The sequence below is a fragment of the Ammospiza nelsoni genome, chromosome 3 (assembly GCF_027579445.1).
Source record: "Ammospiza nelsoni isolate bAmmNel1 chromosome 3, bAmmNel1.pri, whole genome shotgun sequence".
In the NCBI taxonomy this organism is placed as follows: Eukaryota; Metazoa; Chordata; class Aves; order Passeriformes; family Passerellidae; genus Ammospiza; species Ammospiza nelsoni.
Window position 1 is genome coordinate 48,098,917 of NC_080635.1, and position 17,553 is coordinate 48,116,469.

Sequence of the window (17,553 nt, forward strand, 5' to 3'; positions counted from 1 at the left end):
AGGAACAGTAAAGCTGCCAAGAGAGAATGTTCATGGTGTTGGATAGAAAAAACCTCCCTGTATTTTGTGGCCAAAGAGCAAAAAGTGAACCATGAGGACTTGGTCACCTCCCACAGGCTATTCAAGCAGACCACAGCTGTCACTCTTGTACCTTATATCAGAAGAAATTAAGCAGAGACATCTCAAAAAAAAAAAAAAATCTATTATTTAAGAGGAAAAGCTGTTTCTACTGTATTGTTCACTGGAATATCTTGCTTAATGTTATGGGTGCAGTGCTGTTTCCATCCACTAAAGCAGGGAACGTTGTCAACTACACAACAGACTAGCTGGCTCAGCTTTGGAGATCTGGCACCAAAGGCAAGTTCCTAGGAAACTCAGAATCATGGTTAATGCAACTGTCAAAACTGGGTCATATACTCAAAAAGCAGCTTTGAATCCCTCTGGAGTGTTCAAATCACTTACATTTCTCACTGTAAGCACAATTTCCTCTTTTGGCCGCCCCTTGATCCCTTTCTGTAATGCTCTGAGGGAAGGTACCACCTTCATTCCATGCTAGAAAGAAGCAGCAGCCGTGACAATTCTGGTGGTGGTGAGCAGCAAGCAGGAGGGCAGTGACTACCTAGTGCCAAATTCTCTATCTTTCTGCAGTTGTGTATGTAAGGGAGAACACTGACTGGGCGAGTGAACTGATGAGATGCAATCTGAGAAGGGAAGGGCCAATTTAAGGCAATGACAGCTGAAGAGAAATAGAGCTCAGTTAAGTAACAATACTCTATTACTCTGAAAACCTTGTTCATCTCTTGGTACCTCTTGAAGAGAATACTGACTTCCAAAGCATCACAAAGAACATATTTGTAGCATCTCAAACCTTCTCTGTTCACTGGTGATCTCTACTTCTGCGCTAGGTGAATTAAAAAAGGAGAATTTTGTCATATTTGCTCACTCTCACTGAGTTATTCTGTACACACAGAAATGGCAGACTCAACAAAACTCTTCTCTGACAAGATTTTATCAAGCTCTTCCCTTATACCTGCATTACAGTGCTTAAGAGTTTCTAATGGCAAAGAAAGCAGAAGCACTGAATTTTAGTTAAAAGTACAAAGCAGAAAGTGTTCACTGCAACCTCACAGAAACTGGAAGACCACCTTCATGGCAACTCTTTGACTCACAGACTTTTGGTGGATTCTCAAGAGAACCCTTTTAGTACAGCGATCCACTGTGGCAGCCCACTTCCTCTTGGCCTCCTCATCCTCCTCCAGCAGGCATCTCCTCAGGTCCTGCTTGTCGGCCTTGCTCAGGGTCCTGTCAGTAACGGGACGCACCAGCTGTGAGAGGTTGAGGTGACTGTACAGGCTTCTCTCCACCACATAGGTGATATTGAACTCGCTGACAGAGGTGCGCCCTCGTAGCCTTCTGTTTGGGAAGCCACAACCTCCACCCCCTTTCGTTTTGTGCCGCAGCAATTGCAGGTCGCAAGCTGTGGGGGATGCTCCTTTCCTAGCAGGGCGCTGGCAAAGAAAAGCTCTGGAACAGGAATAGTTAGTATCCATTTTCTTCAATCGGATCTGCTTCCTTACACTCTGAATCTCCTCCAGGGACACCAGAAGATGGTGCTTGTGCCTGTTGCTGTCATAAAAGCAAATGCTTTCTGTACTTACCCCATGGCTCAGTGAGCCGAGGCTCTTCTTCATTTCCCCATCTGTCAAGGAGCGGCAAACTTTCTGGGACTTCTCCTCTTCTGGGTAAGAGAAAAATGTCCCCAGTTTCTTGGGAGGCTTGATAAGGCCACGGCTATCAGTTTTGCTGAAGGTCTTCACAAGCTTCCGGTTAGCTCCCCACGTATCAAGACTGCTGGATGAGGGAGAAGTAGTGAGTGAGTCCGAGTCGTCCTCTGGCTGCTTTTCGCAGGAGCTGTCAAAGTAGAATTGCTTCTTGTGAACTCCAGAGTAAAGTGCTGATCTGTCATCCAGTATAGGAGAGTTGTCAAGTGGGTGCTCTTCCACACCTGCAGGGGACAAAAGCAGCACAACGCTTGTCATTGTTCATAATTCTCTAAGAGGTTTCCCTGTGGAGTCTTACTGTATTTATTCAAGATATCAATCACTTAAATTGGAAGAAAACTATTTTTGAAGTAAATTACTCAGAAGTTATTTTTGAGTGGATAAACTTGAAGCAGCTCCTTCCATTTGTAAAGTGAGAATGTGGGATTAGTTAACAGACAGAAGACAACATCCTGTAAGTAAATTCATCATTATTTTAAGTTTCTCTCTTTCATCTGCTGCTAAGACCACAGATGTTCCAACTAACAATCCCTTAAAAGCTGGAGCTGGAATCTGTTTCTCTTGTTTTTCTTCTGTTACTTGCATATGATGCTCAGCTCTAGTGAGCTTACAAAAGGTCAGAAGTACACCCAGGTATTAAAACCCAAATAAGTAGCTCTCAGGTCCAGTTTTACAATACTTAGTTCTCCTTTGGCTGCAGTAAGGAGTATTTTTCACAGAAAGTTATGGAGCTGAACCCCAGGATGAAATTTATTTTTCTGGGGTTTTGATGGGAGAAGAGACACCAGTTTTAATCACACAGAATTTATTTAGCAGATGCAAAAACAAAGAAGTAGGTCAAACTGCAGATGTGCCAACTTCAACAGTGTCCTGGTAATGAAAGAAACACTTAGTTTTCACCAAATTTTTCCAGAAAATATTTCACAGGAATATTTTGCAACATAAGTACTGGACATGGGCAGAGAGCCAGGTTTCCTTTTCAGAATGGAGAGAAGAAAATAAAGAACTTCAAACTGCAATTCCTTTTAACATTTATCATATAAGAAACTTTTCTCTGGTGTTTTCTTTTGAGCAAAGTATAGGCACAGGTTTTAGATGCAGTAACAAGGTTAGAGTAAAAAAAAGTACACATCCTCCTCTGTCTCCCTGACAAATTCCACAGCATTCCTAGCTTTGTATCAGACACACATACACACACAAATGTAGCTGTAGTTATTTCTTGCCAAAATAAATGTCTTGATGACATAACTTTGCCTTCATCTTTGATTGCTTCCACAGTATTACAGCAGAGTAAAATTTGAACTGTACCAAAATACCTACAATTTACTAAACAGGCTCATTCAATAACAAGGGACACCTTTCACAATGACAGATTAGCAGCCCTGTATAGGATTCCTGCCTCACTTTCAGTTCACTCTGTTGGCAAAACATTTTTAAAATATATTTGTTGAAACCTAAGATGCTATTTTACTATGATAAGGATCATCATGATATTGAAGGGATAGTGGATCACATCTGACATGCAACTTTCACTCTTTAGAAATTTATTGGGGTAGGTCTGTAGATTGGAGTCTTGTTTTGACACCACTTTCCCTGGACTGTCCAGCTTGCGCTTCTCCCCCTCTACATCTTAATTTGAACAGAAAATAGACTTTCTCCTGGGACTGAGTATGTACTGATAAACAATTTTAGTCCACTAAGTAAATATGTTTTTAAATGGCTTGTAAAATATGCATTGTGTGTCAACACTGTAACAGATGTTATTTGGAGTGAGTCCATGACACAAAGCCATAATGACACAGATGTAGATGTGATATATAAGAATGGTGCCCAGGAATTAGGAAGTTTCAGTTATTTGGCTCACTAAGGAGCAGATTAAGACAAAATACATATGGATTCAGATACTGGCAAAATCTAGTGAGTTTCAGCTCAGCCAAATGTGCATTCATTGTGATAACACAGTCAGTAATAGAAATGTGGGAGCAGAATCTGAGATTAGTGTGCTTTTCTTTAAAATCTACAGGAACTCATAAGGGAAATCCAGCAAAGTTGTTCTTTGTGAAGAAATTTTTGAGTAGGATTTTGCAGGATCTTTCTTCCAGGAAACTGCGTGTCAGTTTTCAAAATAAGTCTATTCTTATACTATACTAAAATCTGTTGAACATTAATGAATTTGTTTAAATTTTAATTATGTTATTCAATCAAATATTATAGCCAACTCCCCAAAACCTAGTCACCTATGATTTCACATTACTTCATATGCATAACACAGATTCAACGAACCATAGCAAACAGCTCAAAAATCAATCCAGTCAACTGCAGGTAACTTAGAAGGCCAGACAGCAATCTCAAACCTGACCACCCTATTTTTTGTCATCTTGCATAGCCCGTCAAAGGGCTCTCTGACATATGTATGGGAATACAGACCTCTATTATGAGAGATTGGGTAAATTAAAAGCACTTTTAATTTACCGCATGAAAATTTGTGTGTTGAATTTCCTGACAGAAAAGTCACAGATATCTACTGCTACGGCCTGGCTACTTAAGGTGCCTTCCAGTTATACAGAAGTTATAATATATATAATATATAATCCGTGTTGTTATTTAGCACTAATTGGTCCTGCTATCAAGTTTTTTAAGAATAAATCTACAATGAAACTCCAGAATGATAGATAAAGTACAAACTCAGAGTTACAGATAATTTAATCAGAGAAGCCTAGAGCTAGAGAAGACAGACAGCAGATGGGAAAAGAAGGAAGGAGAACCAACTTTTTGTAATACAGTTGCTAGTTCAATGCTTTTTCTGCAGGGGTAGGGGTGGAAAAACTCTAAGGAAATAAAAGCCCTGGAAGGAGTGGCACACTTAAGTGAAAGACTGAGGGCTGAGAAAGGAAATAAGGAGGTAAAGCACTGTAAGAGAGGATACAGAGAGCAAGACAGATAAGTAACATGCTGAAGAAAAAGTCTGGTCCAACTGCAGCAAGGCATCTGTATGCCCAGCAGTCCCTGAGCTGCCTGCTCCTATGTCTGCTCACATCCCTGCAGCCTCCTCCTGATTGCTCCCTGCAGCTTTTCCCAGATCCCTGGGGAGAGAAGGAGGAGGTAGGACAGGCTTCTCTGAAGGCTATCTTTCCCCAGAGCAGTGGAAAACCAGTCCTATTTTGTTTGTCCCATCTCAAAATCCTCATCTTTGTTTCCAAGGTATCTGGGCTTTATGCTCACCATATGAAGTGATAAAACCTTTCCAGGCAGAGACAGCTGCCCATTCCAGAGCTCTAGACAGGCTGTGCCTTCCACACTAGCCAGTAACACCAGCCATAATGTAAGAGAGGCAGGCTAGATCACAGATCTGCCAGCAGCTTCCTGCCACATACGCAAGATGCACGTGTTCTCCTTAAATGCACTAGGGAAGAATCAACATGCTGCTCAGCTCACTGCAGAGCTGAGGGGAATTGACATCAGCCGGGAAGGCCACCAACATAGAGAGGTGCCCACAATTCCAGGGAGGACTCAAGCATAGCTGTGCAGAGAGGCTCCTGAGGATCAGGCTCCATTAATCTGAGTGCTCACACATGCATACAGGTCATCCGGAGTTAATTCTGCAGCATCGTGTTCCCAGGGCCTGAACTCTGCTTCCCTTTCCCCACCCTTCTCCTCCTCCCTTCTCTCCCCCTTTCTGTAGGGAGCAGGGCTCATTTAGATGCCAAATTGCAGACAGAAACCCCTGGAAGTAGAAGCCACAATGCAGCCTCTATCCCACAAGAATGTCTGATAGAGGTTCTGTATATTTGCCACAGGGTGATGCCATGTGGTTCAACTGCACCACCAGCCAGCTGCTGCCCTCCCAAAATGAGCAGGAGCTTCACCTGTGTGCCACCCAGGGCGTGGGAGGAGGGAGCAGTGTGGTAATAGCTCCACTTACCTCCTTGCTGAGCTTGTGGGGCAGCTGGCCGGGATTGCTCCCAGGCTCGTTCCCTCCCCAGCATGGGGCATAAAACAGGACAACTTCTGATCTCTTAATGAGGGGCTCTCCAGCGCTGCTCTGAGAATACCAGATCAGCAGTAACCACATTCTAGGCTGTCACTTTCCTCCTTCTAAAGCCTAAAAATTCAGTAACTTAAGGCATGCACAATAGACAAGGCAGTTGTTCCTACCATCCCTTATGAATACTCCACCCCTTCCTCCCCCAACCCTCCACTTTCTGTCCCCTGTCAACAGAAACATGAATTCACACAAACAGTTTTAACCACGTTGCTTTTTACCTTCTGTGCTGGGTTTTTTCATTTCTTCAACTCTTATGAGTTTCTTCCTGACTCTGCGAGTAGAATTCACCAGCTTGTGCAACCTCTTAAACTTCACCGACTCCTCTGTTTCATCATCGGATTGTTCTCTTGACTGGCAAAGAAACAAAGGGAATATTAATAAAGCAGGAGTTCCATGGCTTGCTCCTTCAATTCAAGTTAACCCAGCTCATCTGCTGCGCTGTGTCAATGCAGCTCTGTAACTGGTGTTACATTTTCAGCTTGGGTCAGACAGAAACATTTAAATTACTGAGTTTTCTTTCTTTCTTTTTTTTCTTTTTCTGAAAGCATGACGTACCATTTTGATTTCTAAATCTGTGCAACGTAAGATCCTAGGCACCGAAATGCATTCCTGCCCTTGTCTTTCTTCATATGCATTGTGTAATAACTACTTCCACGTCCTCTTCCAGTATGTTTCAGGCAGGGCTCTTTTCCAGGGTTCTTCTTACCATACCAGTTATGCTGCCGTGGTTTAGTCAGTCCCTGGTCTGTCTGGCATCTCAGAACTCGCTATTTAAATCTGGTTATAAACAGCTTTTCCAAACTGAAGCTGTCACTGACGACTTCTCTTTTTTTCCCCCCCAGTCTTCCCAGAAAATCAAAAACAGCAGCACAAGAAAGGGATGGGAAGGAAAGGAAGGAGGAGACCTCATCTGCCTCACTCACTGACTGCCACAGCTACAGAATCTTCCCTTTCTCCTCCCTGTTCCTTACACTCCTCCTTAAGGCTCTTGAGGCTTAAGATGGACAGAGCATTCCTCCAGCACTGACCAAGGGAAAACTCTGACCTTTTCAGATATACAGTGCAGTCCATATTCCCCAGCATCCCGTTTCGTTTTGCATCTGATCCAGTATGCTCAGTTCCAGCTGTTTTCCCTCAAGTATCAAATATTACAGAGACAAAAAAAAATTCCCTTCTCTCCAGCAGCAGTGACACAACAAGCTGAAACAATCCATTCCTTGTGAACGAGAAGACAACTTCGATTTTCGAGCCAGATCCAATGTTCAACGTGCTACTTCCTCTGTTTTAATCAGTTCAGAATGTGGAAGGTGGCGGGGGGAAGGGCAGGGAAGGGAGAGGAGAGGAGGCCAGCAGGGCTCTTGGGCTTGGCCAGGACAGCCCTGGCATCCTGCGCCGCTGCACATTCCTGCGCACAGCACAGGCTCCAGCTGGAGTGCAGTATGGATCGTATACCTTACTTTGTTTGCACTCACAGTCCCAGCCAATTCACAGCATTCCTAATGGCCAGCTCTAAAAACCCTCATGCAACTTCCTGTCAGTGCAGCTATCTGGGTTTCCACAGTGTGCTCATCCTTTTTTCTCTTTCTCCTTAATTAAACTTTCAAAAATAAAGATCCCCAAGAGATGTAAGCCAAGTAAAAACAAACAAACAAAAAAAAAGCCATTCCCTTCTCTTCCCAGCAAAAATTCTGTCTGCTTATCTGGAGGATGAATAAGAGAGGCCAAATATAAAAATGCTTTCTACTTTTGTAGTGCACTTAAATACCAGGATGAGGTACTGAACGCAGATGCCATGGGGCAGGACACCAATTAGCAGCTGCACTGGAATGCTTCCAAAGGCACACGCAGTGCCTACAGAGCCAGGGCAGTTCTGAAAGCCTACCTCCCAGGCATGCACCTCACAAGGGCCCCAGAACGACACCAGAGCAAACTTCAACAAATTTCTGCAAGGGCAGTGTCCATTACCAGCTTCCCACGAACTTTGCATTACTCCAAAATAAGGAAGAATACCAAACTGACCACATATGGCAGTAGGAATTGTCAATACATCATCCAAGAATTGCACAAATGTGTTTACTCTGGTTACAGACTGGCTAGGTAATTAATAAACTTCCTTCGGGAAAAATAGGACTGTAAAGAGTACCCGGGTTGTTTACATGAAGTAAATTAAGCAACTCCATGAGCATTAATTCCGAGATTATGCCTAGGACAACTTAGTGATATGTCAAACAAGACAGACACATTTAGAGAAGATGATGAATGGATTATTGACTGTAATCAAGAAGTTCAGTCACAACTTCTTGGGCCATTAAGTGCATCCTGGCAAGCAACCATCATGCACATTCTGCACTCAATACATGTTTATATTAAATGCAATTATTCTAGGAGATTGCTTTCCATCAATACTTTTTGTACACCCTCAGTTTGCTAGACTACTGCTTTTGAAACTGTGAGCTCTGTAAGACTTTGAGAACAGCACACACCTGATCCTCCCACCCAGGATTTCATTGAAGAATAAACAGCTGGTCCTGCTTTGCACCACTGATATATCTGATAAGGAACGGTACCCCCTCAGGGTTATGAAGGTTCAACAACAGCAACAACAAAGAGCTTTTAAAACATCTGACACTTGCATTCACAAGTACCACAGGAAGAGCAAGTGTCAAAACAGCCTCAGCACAAGGTACTGACATCAAACCTGAGTGGGTGGTACAGAGGGTGCTCACCATACTTCAAAATAAATAAAGTCCAATCACAATTAGGTGCCAGCTGCTTCTCCCCAATGCTTCAGGACTCCTAGCACCCTTTAGAGCTGGGGTCTTCCACAAGCAGCAACAGATCATTTCTATCCCTTGTGCTTCGCAGGTAGGTGAGAACAGGTCATGCTTTATGGATACATAAAAGACAGTCTCCCTCCATAATCCTACTTCCTATCATACTAGGTAGCATGTAACAGAGAAATCTTCTATAGTGAAAAAGGATCGACAATAAGTTTATGCAAAAAGGCCTAAAAATTGCGACTGCACCAGTGCTGCTGCTCGGGAAACTTTATTGTCAGATAACGCCAATTCCTTGAAAATGAATTCATTTTCAAAAGGGTTACTCTTCACTTCCTGTTTTTGAATCAACTTTTTAAGAAAGGCCTTGGAATTATCAAAACTTTCCACTTTGGCACATGGGAAACAGAGCTTAATTTTCCAGCTCAAACGCTCAAGCAATACTTTGTTTTTCAGCTAACATTAAAGAGAGAACAGAAATGTAAAGCATTCAGGCCATGACTGAGATATTTGGAAATCATTGAACTTCCCCAACACATTCTACCCTCCCCTCTTTCATGGTGACTGAATTGCTTTTTTTGGTAGCTTTCCCTGACTTCAGAGGGGAAATTACCCCAGTGTCCCCAAAGCATGGTCGGCTGGGCAAATGGCTTCCTGGGCAGCTCTAGCAGCACGGCCTTGGCAGAGGGCTTGGATGTAGCCAGTTGCCAGCCCCCTCTTGCTCTCTTCCCCTTCACAGGCACTCCAGCGTGCTGCGGCCCTGCAGAAGGGTAGACATGGTCTGTTACGGAGGGGATGGGTCTGCAAGATGCTCAGCCACAGACAGGCTCTCTGGCACTGGAGGAATCCATGCTGAGCTCTGTCCACCAACGCCTCCTGGCCCTGGCACATGGCTCTTCCACCAGGCCACGCCTCGGTGTCCCTAATGTGCCGATAAAACAGCCAGAGCCCCTCCAGCTCCCTGTCCCCCCGTGCGCAGCCAAGGTACGCCTCTCCCTGTGCCCTCAAGGGGACAACAAACAGATTTGCAGCACTGCAAATAGGAACAACTTAACTTCCATCTCCTCTGCTCCAAATTTTTCCATCCGAAAGCCCATATGGCTCAACTTTTAATTACTTTGGCTAATGCTGTATGTAGTAATTCTGTGGTGAATGCTAAAGTGTTTCATTTCTGGTTTCCAGAGCAACATTACATCAGATTGCAGACAGCTGGCTCCACAGCCCTAAACCATAGCAAATTGGCCAAAGCCGAGGCACAGCGCTGGGCTGGTTGAAGGGAGCGCAGGGCTCGGCCGGGCTGCTGGGGACGCGGCACAGCCCGCGGGGCCCCTTGGCGGGGCTGGCCGGGCGGAGCCGCCCTCCCCGCGCCTTGGAGCAAGTGCATCCCGCATCTGCAATGCTCTCACGGCGCGGAAACCCGCCAGCTCGCACAGCTTGGCTGCACGAACGAGTGAAGGACTGCAGGGAAACGGGGAATATATTAACAGCATCTGGAAATACCAAGAACTGCATGCAGAGGACTGCAGGCACCACGTACCACACGGCTGGAAAACTACAGAGAGCCACGGCCCATACCCACTGCTCAGCTTTTCACTGCAAACAAATGTGGTCACAAACAATGAAGATGCTCTCAAATCCCCTCTGCCACCTCTCGCCTCCCTTCACCTTGGAAAATTCCCAACTCGTGCACCCCCAAAGGCCACGCTTTGCATCACCTCATATGTAAGATCAAAGCGAAGAGCTTTACGTTCAGGAACAAATAGGAAACTAGCACACATAGTCTGACATTCTCAAAGCTCTTACAGTTCTGCTCCTGGCACCCTTCTTGCTTTCTCTCCTGCTTTTCTCACGCAGGCTCTTTGCTGCTGCTTGCTTGGGAGGCAGGACACACGCCTTGCTCTGCTGCTCTCTAGCAGCCAGCCCATTTCACACGCCACAGAAATAACAATCTTAACCTCCCTCTTCGAATTAGTGCTTCACAGAGAGAAAGGGAGAGTGAGAGAGAGAGAACTAACATTTATTAGTGTTCTTGGAATTAAATGGCAAAATGTAAACCAGAAGTAAGTAGTTGACTTTCGACAGGACTATGTTTGGAAACACTTCAGGGTTATAGCAGCAGCCCTTAAAAAACAGGCAAAGCTTGGTAGCCATGTCCCAATAAAAATGTGTAAGAAACACTAGGACAACATCCAGTTAAAGCTATCAAAACTGATTAATTTGCTTCAGCTCCAGAAAAAACCCAAACATATATGACTTTTACATGAGCCATGTAAATCCATTTAGAGAGATGTTAAAATTTTACAGTTCACTTTATGCCCAGTAATAATTCAGCCCCAAACTGAAATCTCTAGGAAACCTTCCATCTAAGAAAAAAGAAAATCTTTTAATACCTGCATAAACTTAAGCCGCAGTTCTTCTTCGCTATCAGACAATTCTTGTTCAGCAAAGTGGGGCAAAAATCCACATTTAGATTCAGAGACACATTACATCCCCCAGCCCTAGCTAGCTCACCTCAGAAGTACAAGCTCTACAGTAAATGTGGTTTTAAAAGAGACTTTGCTGTTCCCTTTAGGAGATGTAGCTACACGTGGCCTTTCTTCTTTCTAACAGGCTTCCCATCTGCCAAAAATCCCAACCATTCTAACTTTAAAAAGTTTTTCATTAAGGATGCCTGGATAAAGTCAGAGACAGGAAAATAGAACAGAAAAGAACTTAAAAGCCCAAGGAAAGGAAAAGGAAAGCTAAGAAAAGCTATGCATGCTGCGCTGTGCCTAAGAATAACCACAAAAGCCTTTTCTCTTTCTCCCTCTCTGAGACAGGAGGCACATCCTCTGCACATCATGCTGCATGCTCAGTCACTTACCAGCTTCGGCATTTATAGGCCTAAAGCTCAGTTTCGAGTATTTTCCCCCGAGTCCTCAACCGCTGTCAGCTTTGTAACCCTAAAATTTAGGAGCAGACACTTCTTCTTAAGTATTGAATTTGCTCTGAATCCTGCACACAAAATGCCTCTTCTCTCGAGTTACATTATCAGACACCAAACTGGCTCCGATTCCAGTGCTGAATATGTAAAGAACAAGAAAGCGTGATGCTGGACTCAATTAGCTGTTTTCTGCTCACTGATTGATTCCCCCCGTTACTCGCTAGCTGCATAACTTGCAAGAAAGGCATAAGTCATCAGCTCTAAGCAAATCTTCTATTCACCACAAGGAAAAAAGGGAGTGTTGTACATGGCAAACAATCCCTGTTTTCACTGACGAAGGCTTGCTGACCTCTTGCTGGCCTCCAGTTCCTTAATTACTGTCTATGGAATTTCAGTGAAAGAAAAAAATACAGAGAATCTCTGCAAAGCCAGGACGAAGAGTGACCCTCAAACACCACCACTAGAGTGGAGGCTGTGTCTATAGGAAATGTAACTTAAACCCTTTACCAGGCTTTTTTTATTTTCTCTTTTTTAATTCTTTTGACAAAAACCCCTGGAGAATTTCCTTTTATAAAGGGCTAATTTGAAAGGAAAATAAACCTTGCTTAAATGTTTTTTAACTTGGTGAACTTAGATACTTTTTTTTTTTTTTTTATATTTCCCCTCAGTTTCAGTGCTAGAAAAGAACATAAATAAGAACTGGAAAAAGAAATGCAGGTCCAGAAGTGGTGGCTTTATGAAGTATTGTAGTGTGACTTTAAAGTTCTCTGCCTAGGCTGGGCTCTGATCTCCCTTCCTAAGGAACAGACTCTGAGATGCTCAAGTAACTTGGCATGCCTTTAACCAACCACACCTTATCCCAAACCTCACAAAAATCCAGAATTTGGACATTTCTTCTCGGAGCACATGAAAACAAGGACCAAGACTGCTGTTTATTGGGAACACTGCTATCCAGGGATGGAAAGCAGTAGCATAGGCATACCACAACAGCACTCTCTTTAAGCCAGGGAAGATTCTCCTTTATCAGGACCACACTATAAGTGGCCTGTTTATCTGGATTTACTGCAAATTAATCATACTGTTAAATCATAGCTGGACTAAATATCTATTTCCTTTGACGGCTAATTTTAATGAGCCCCCCCAGTCAAATAGCCTTTTTCAATTTCTCAAATCACTTTTTTAGTAGTGACTGTATGCAGCTTTTCTACTCCCGAGTGGTCATGTAAACTAGATTGACTAGTGTGCTGTAGCTGGGTTCTTACCCTTGAATTACTTCAGCCCCAAAACTCTGATGTAAAGCCCTATAGAAAATTCTAAGCTTCAGATAAAACCAGCTAGTGTTCTCCAGTTTCAATAACATACAAGCCCACATCAAGTGAAACATGACAGCAACTTCCTTGAAATGTATCCCAGATTCCCTTAAAAGTTCATGGCCATGAGTGAAACTGATTTAAGTTCGGGGCTTTGCAACTTGAGTTTTAAAGGCTTTGGGTTTCATTAAGAAAGCTTCATAGACCTCTAATCCTTGCAGAGGCTGTTTAAGAAAACTGCATGAAACTAAGATGTGATAATCTGTATCATCTCCTGAAGTTACAAATAACATCCTCCAAAATTTTAAAGAAAATTAACAGAGGTCATCAATATATTTTTTTTCAAGAACATGCATTACAAGGGCTGTGCAAGTCTAGAATGTGCAGTGTCAGAACCCCTAGGTAACCACGTCTGGGTTTGGTCTGTGATTACTTATAAGAAAATCAAAAGAGCATCCAACGGCTACTTTGGTGAGAGATATATTACACATTAGCTGGTGACGACACTGCTTGCTGAAATTAGTGGGAAATATTTGTCATAAGTAACCAGAGCATAAAAGTTTAATTCTCCCAGGAGGTCTGCCTTGATACAAGAATAGCTGCTTAGGCAAATTCCTAGCTGTTAACTGTTTCCAGGTTTTAGTTTAATTTTGAGAAGCACATTGCTGACATTAGTATCTGCAAACTAGACACATTTTCTCATGGCAAAGTGCTTCTCTCACTGATTAGCATAATTAAATTTAATGAAATTACAACTGTACTCATGTACCACTTGTCATAGGTATATGTAGCAGAATGAAACTCTGTATTACATTATTTTGTACCTGTTACAATCCAACATTCTTTTCCAATTGTCCTGCTAACTCCTCTATACATGGAATCAAAAGTCTTTAACAAGACTCTCTCAACTGAATCTTATGTTTTGGCAGGGCTAAGAAGATTCAGGGAGAATTCCTATACTTGGCATAGGCTGTACTATTAATGAATGGAGTACTCCACTGGTGCTGGAAATTCAACTCTTGACATCTTGGAAAACCAAGGGTGAAACAGCAATACATGAAACACAGCAAAATTTGTATCAGAATTTTGTATCAGAAACCTTAAATCAATCAGGCTGTTAATGTTACCATCCAAAGCAGGAGGAAGGAAACACCAGCACTGGGAAAGGGGCACAAGTGGTAACCAATGAGAGGGCAATTAAAATTTTCTGTTGTACCACAAGGAAAGTTTATTCAGCCTGTGTCTGCCAAATAGGGCAGTGAAACACATGGGTTTTGAAATTCCTAATTTTTGAACTGAGCAAAGCCTTGTTCTAATTTAATAGGCTTGGGGGCAGGGAAACCACATTATGGATTATAGCATCTCCTGCTGGCTGATGCATGGAGGACAGGAAAAAACTGGTACCACCCCTCACCCTCTAGGTAGTAAGCAGAAAAAATAGGCAGCTGCCAAAAGCCAAGAAATGTATAAAAGTGAGCTAGTATGTTAAAATAAATATTAAATTAATTTGCCTTCCCATCTCCTATCCTCTTCAAACACATGGCCAAACATTTTGCAATAAAGTAATCCAACAGGGCTAGTCTGAATGCATGCAAACAGAAGTGGTTATGAACACGCCCAACTGCAGCCACTGCTTGGGTGTTACAGTAAGCTCTGAGTCATGACAGAAGGCAGATTTTTCTCAGAGACTTTACAACAGACTAACTACAGGAGAAACTCCTGCTGGCAGCGAGCAGGAGGTTTACTTGGGCTACATTCCTGCCAGCTGCTCAGTACAATCCTGTGGTGACAATGTCTAGCCCTGCTAGAGACACTAGCCCAGCTGTATCTCATAACAACATGGGTGGCTCCTGCAGGAGCCTGTGTCAAGACATGACACAGTTTTATTCTGAATAATTTGCAGCTGTTTCTCCTGCAAATTCTGAAGTGTTCTGGAAAATTTCAGAAAAAATAGGTAAGAAACTCCGTAAGAGTGTTCTACAAAACCAAATACAAACACATCAACGGTCTCATGCTTTGCTATCATCACTCCCCAGCACTGACCTTACTTTGGGTTGTGCCATGGGAACTGTAATGACGATTTCCATTTCTCTCATGAAGGTTTTTGTATCACTGTACCCATGAGAATTCCTGCTCTTATGCATAGATAGAGAGGAAAGATCATAACAAAATATGCTGTAATTCTTCTGCTACCAGCTTTCACCCAGAGGTGCTCGACACTATCCCTGTGATCAGTGGAAAAGGAGGGCAGCCAATACCTCTCAGGACAGGTCCCTGTGACAGGCACATAGTGTGGGAACTCACCATTACCATTTTGAAGCATGTCTTATTATAGGTTCTTTTTCATCATAACTGTTACTAAGCACTAACAGTATTACAGGAATTTGGGTAGTAACAATAAATACGCCACCCAATAGAATGAGGCACATCAGTGCCTTTCAGGAAATCTTAACAGAAATTGGGTCACTAGATTCTTTGGAGCAAAGATGAAAACTCTGCATTCATTCACAGCCACACTCAGCAGCAGCTCCCCTCTGTTACTTGAAAGAGCATGCAGGGCCTGGAGGCAGCAACAAGTTCTCCAAGAAGAGCTAAAACACAGAAAAATCTTCTTCTACCCTTTAGCCTTTTAATGGAAAAAAAACCTTACCAAAAATGGTGAGTCCTGGGATAACAGCAAAACCAGGGCTAACACTTCAAAATATTCACATTGCTTCAAATTAAATAGTACTGATTAAAGTAAAACAAACCTCATCACACCCTACTCTCTATGATACCCAATGCTGATTCCCAATATTCATTGACTCTGAGCTGATTTAAAACAAATTAAACTGAAAATGCCAAAAGAATAACTTTTTTCTGTTTATGCTAACAGTCCTGTATTATGAGCAATACTGATGTTAAGCAATGGTTAAAATTTTTAAGGATCCATCTGTACTATGAATAAAAATCAGTTAAAAAAATAGCTGCATTTAGAAAGCATCCACATACTGAAATACAGTATTACCCTGAGTAATGTGGATTTGCTGTAATTATGCTTAGATTTACTCTTGAGGTAATTGGTGCTACAGAAGTTACACTTTCATTATTTCTTTTCTTCCTATTCTTCACACTCACCAAACCCAGTAATGACTGTCATGTGTCAGAGATAATTATATCAGACTTATTTGTCAGAGTCAGGTTTGTACCGTGGGTAACACAATCCTGATTCAACAGCTTCAGCATCTCTGAGACTGAAATGAATACAGCCCAAAGTCCATTCTCATCTGTTACTCTGCCTTTGATGCCTGTAGCAGACAGAAACTCAATTCTGCACAGCCTTTCAACTTTTATCCATATTTAACCACTTGCTAAAAAAAAAAAAAAAAAAAAAGGAAAGTAGAGGAGCAACAAATTATTGTCTCAGTTCAGCTATATCTGTGTGGACTCCATGGACCGCCATCTGTTAAAAAATGGATCTATAGAAGACAGAAGAGAGAGGCAACACAGGAATTGTACCCAACATCAGCCTCATGGCAGCTGCAGATGTGCACAGCACACTTACAGGTCTGCACCACTGCTGCCACTCTCCTCAGAGAAACCAAATGGGGTGCCAGTTTCCTACTGGTAAGGTAATGATCCTGGGAACACAAGTGTTGGGAGGGCAGGGATGCAAAACAGCACTGCAGGCCTACCCACTGCCTATGTGTGGGCTATATTATTGGAGGGAAATGCTGCTTTTGTTCTCTCCACTCATAAATATTATGGCCTCTCTCCTGAGGCTGCTAAGGCACAGCTGGTAGGTGGGGTGATGTCAGACAAGCATGGCACAGCTCACTGTGGCACCTTTCAAATGAAGGCCAGCTACACTACCTTGAACTTCCCTGGATGGGTGAGCATTACCCGCTGATCGAAACCAAAATACAGAAGATGAGACCAACAAACCAGTTTGGTTCAGAGATAATTACAACTTCATTCAACTTGCATCTACAGAAACTGTCAGTGAACTTAATTAGTGGTTTGTGTCAGTGTCAGCACGCATATGATACACACTTCTGTCAAGCTCCCTGGTGCTTCATCTTCCATTTTCCCCTGCATGAAACACGGCAAGTGGTACAATTCGTGGTCTTTAGCAGAGGGCACAGTAAAGAAACTGACTGCCACACTGAATATACTGACTTCTCCTCATGCATGGGCTGGTGCCATAGCAGCAAGGGCTCTGAGGATGAAGCAGCCCTATTTTAGATGAACTGGGAATGTCAGCACCCAAAAGTTATCAAACGATCTTCTATCTTTAGGAACCATAAAAGGCACCTCAGTGTAAAGAAAGAATGCGATACAATTTAAAGTCCTCTCTTTCCCTGGACTTTCTGACTCCCGAGGACAAATAGGCCCTTATCTACAATCCAGAAAGAGATCCATTTGTAATCTGCACCTGCTTTACATCCCAATGCTTGGCACAAGGCAATGAAAGCTTGTCTACTGTTAATGTGAACTGCCTTCACTGCAACAGAGATGAAACGTAAATATTCAGAAATAAATTTGTAAGAAAATCATGAGGCTTTCTATAGCTTTGATACATCTGACTGAAAAGAAAAACAGTTTCAACTGCATACCCACATTAGCAAATAAAGAACACACATATTTTGTTGTGAAACAGGGGGACCACAGTAGTGAGACTGAAAGCTACTAATTACTCCATAGTGGCAAAGAATCAGGTCACCTACTGGCTTGGGAA

The 17,553-nt window shown here is 42.8% G+C and overlaps 1 protein-coding gene across 6 annotated transcripts in view; it reads right to left on the reverse strand.

Annotated features, from left to right (window-relative positions):
- Positions 1-17,553, reverse strand: part of SASH1 (SAM and SH3 domain containing 1) — a 184,952-nt gene that overhangs the window by 20,625 nt on the left and 146,774 nt on the right. For 3 of the 6 annotated variants that reach the window (XM_059467217.1, XM_059467216.1, XM_059467215.1), the window contains exons 9-10: positions 6,045-6,177; positions 1,170-2,005 (exon numbers count right to left, since the gene is read on the reverse strand). In XM_059467217.1, coding sequence (XP_059323200.1) covers positions 1,170-2,005; positions 6,045-6,177 — 969 coding nt within the window. Of the gene's footprint in view, positions 1-1,169; positions 2,006-6,044; positions 6,178-6,381; positions 6,927-11,466; positions 12,489-17,553 lie in introns of those variants that run through there. The other 3 variants (XM_059467219.1, XM_059467220.1, XM_059467218.1) reach the window with 3 other exon arrangements.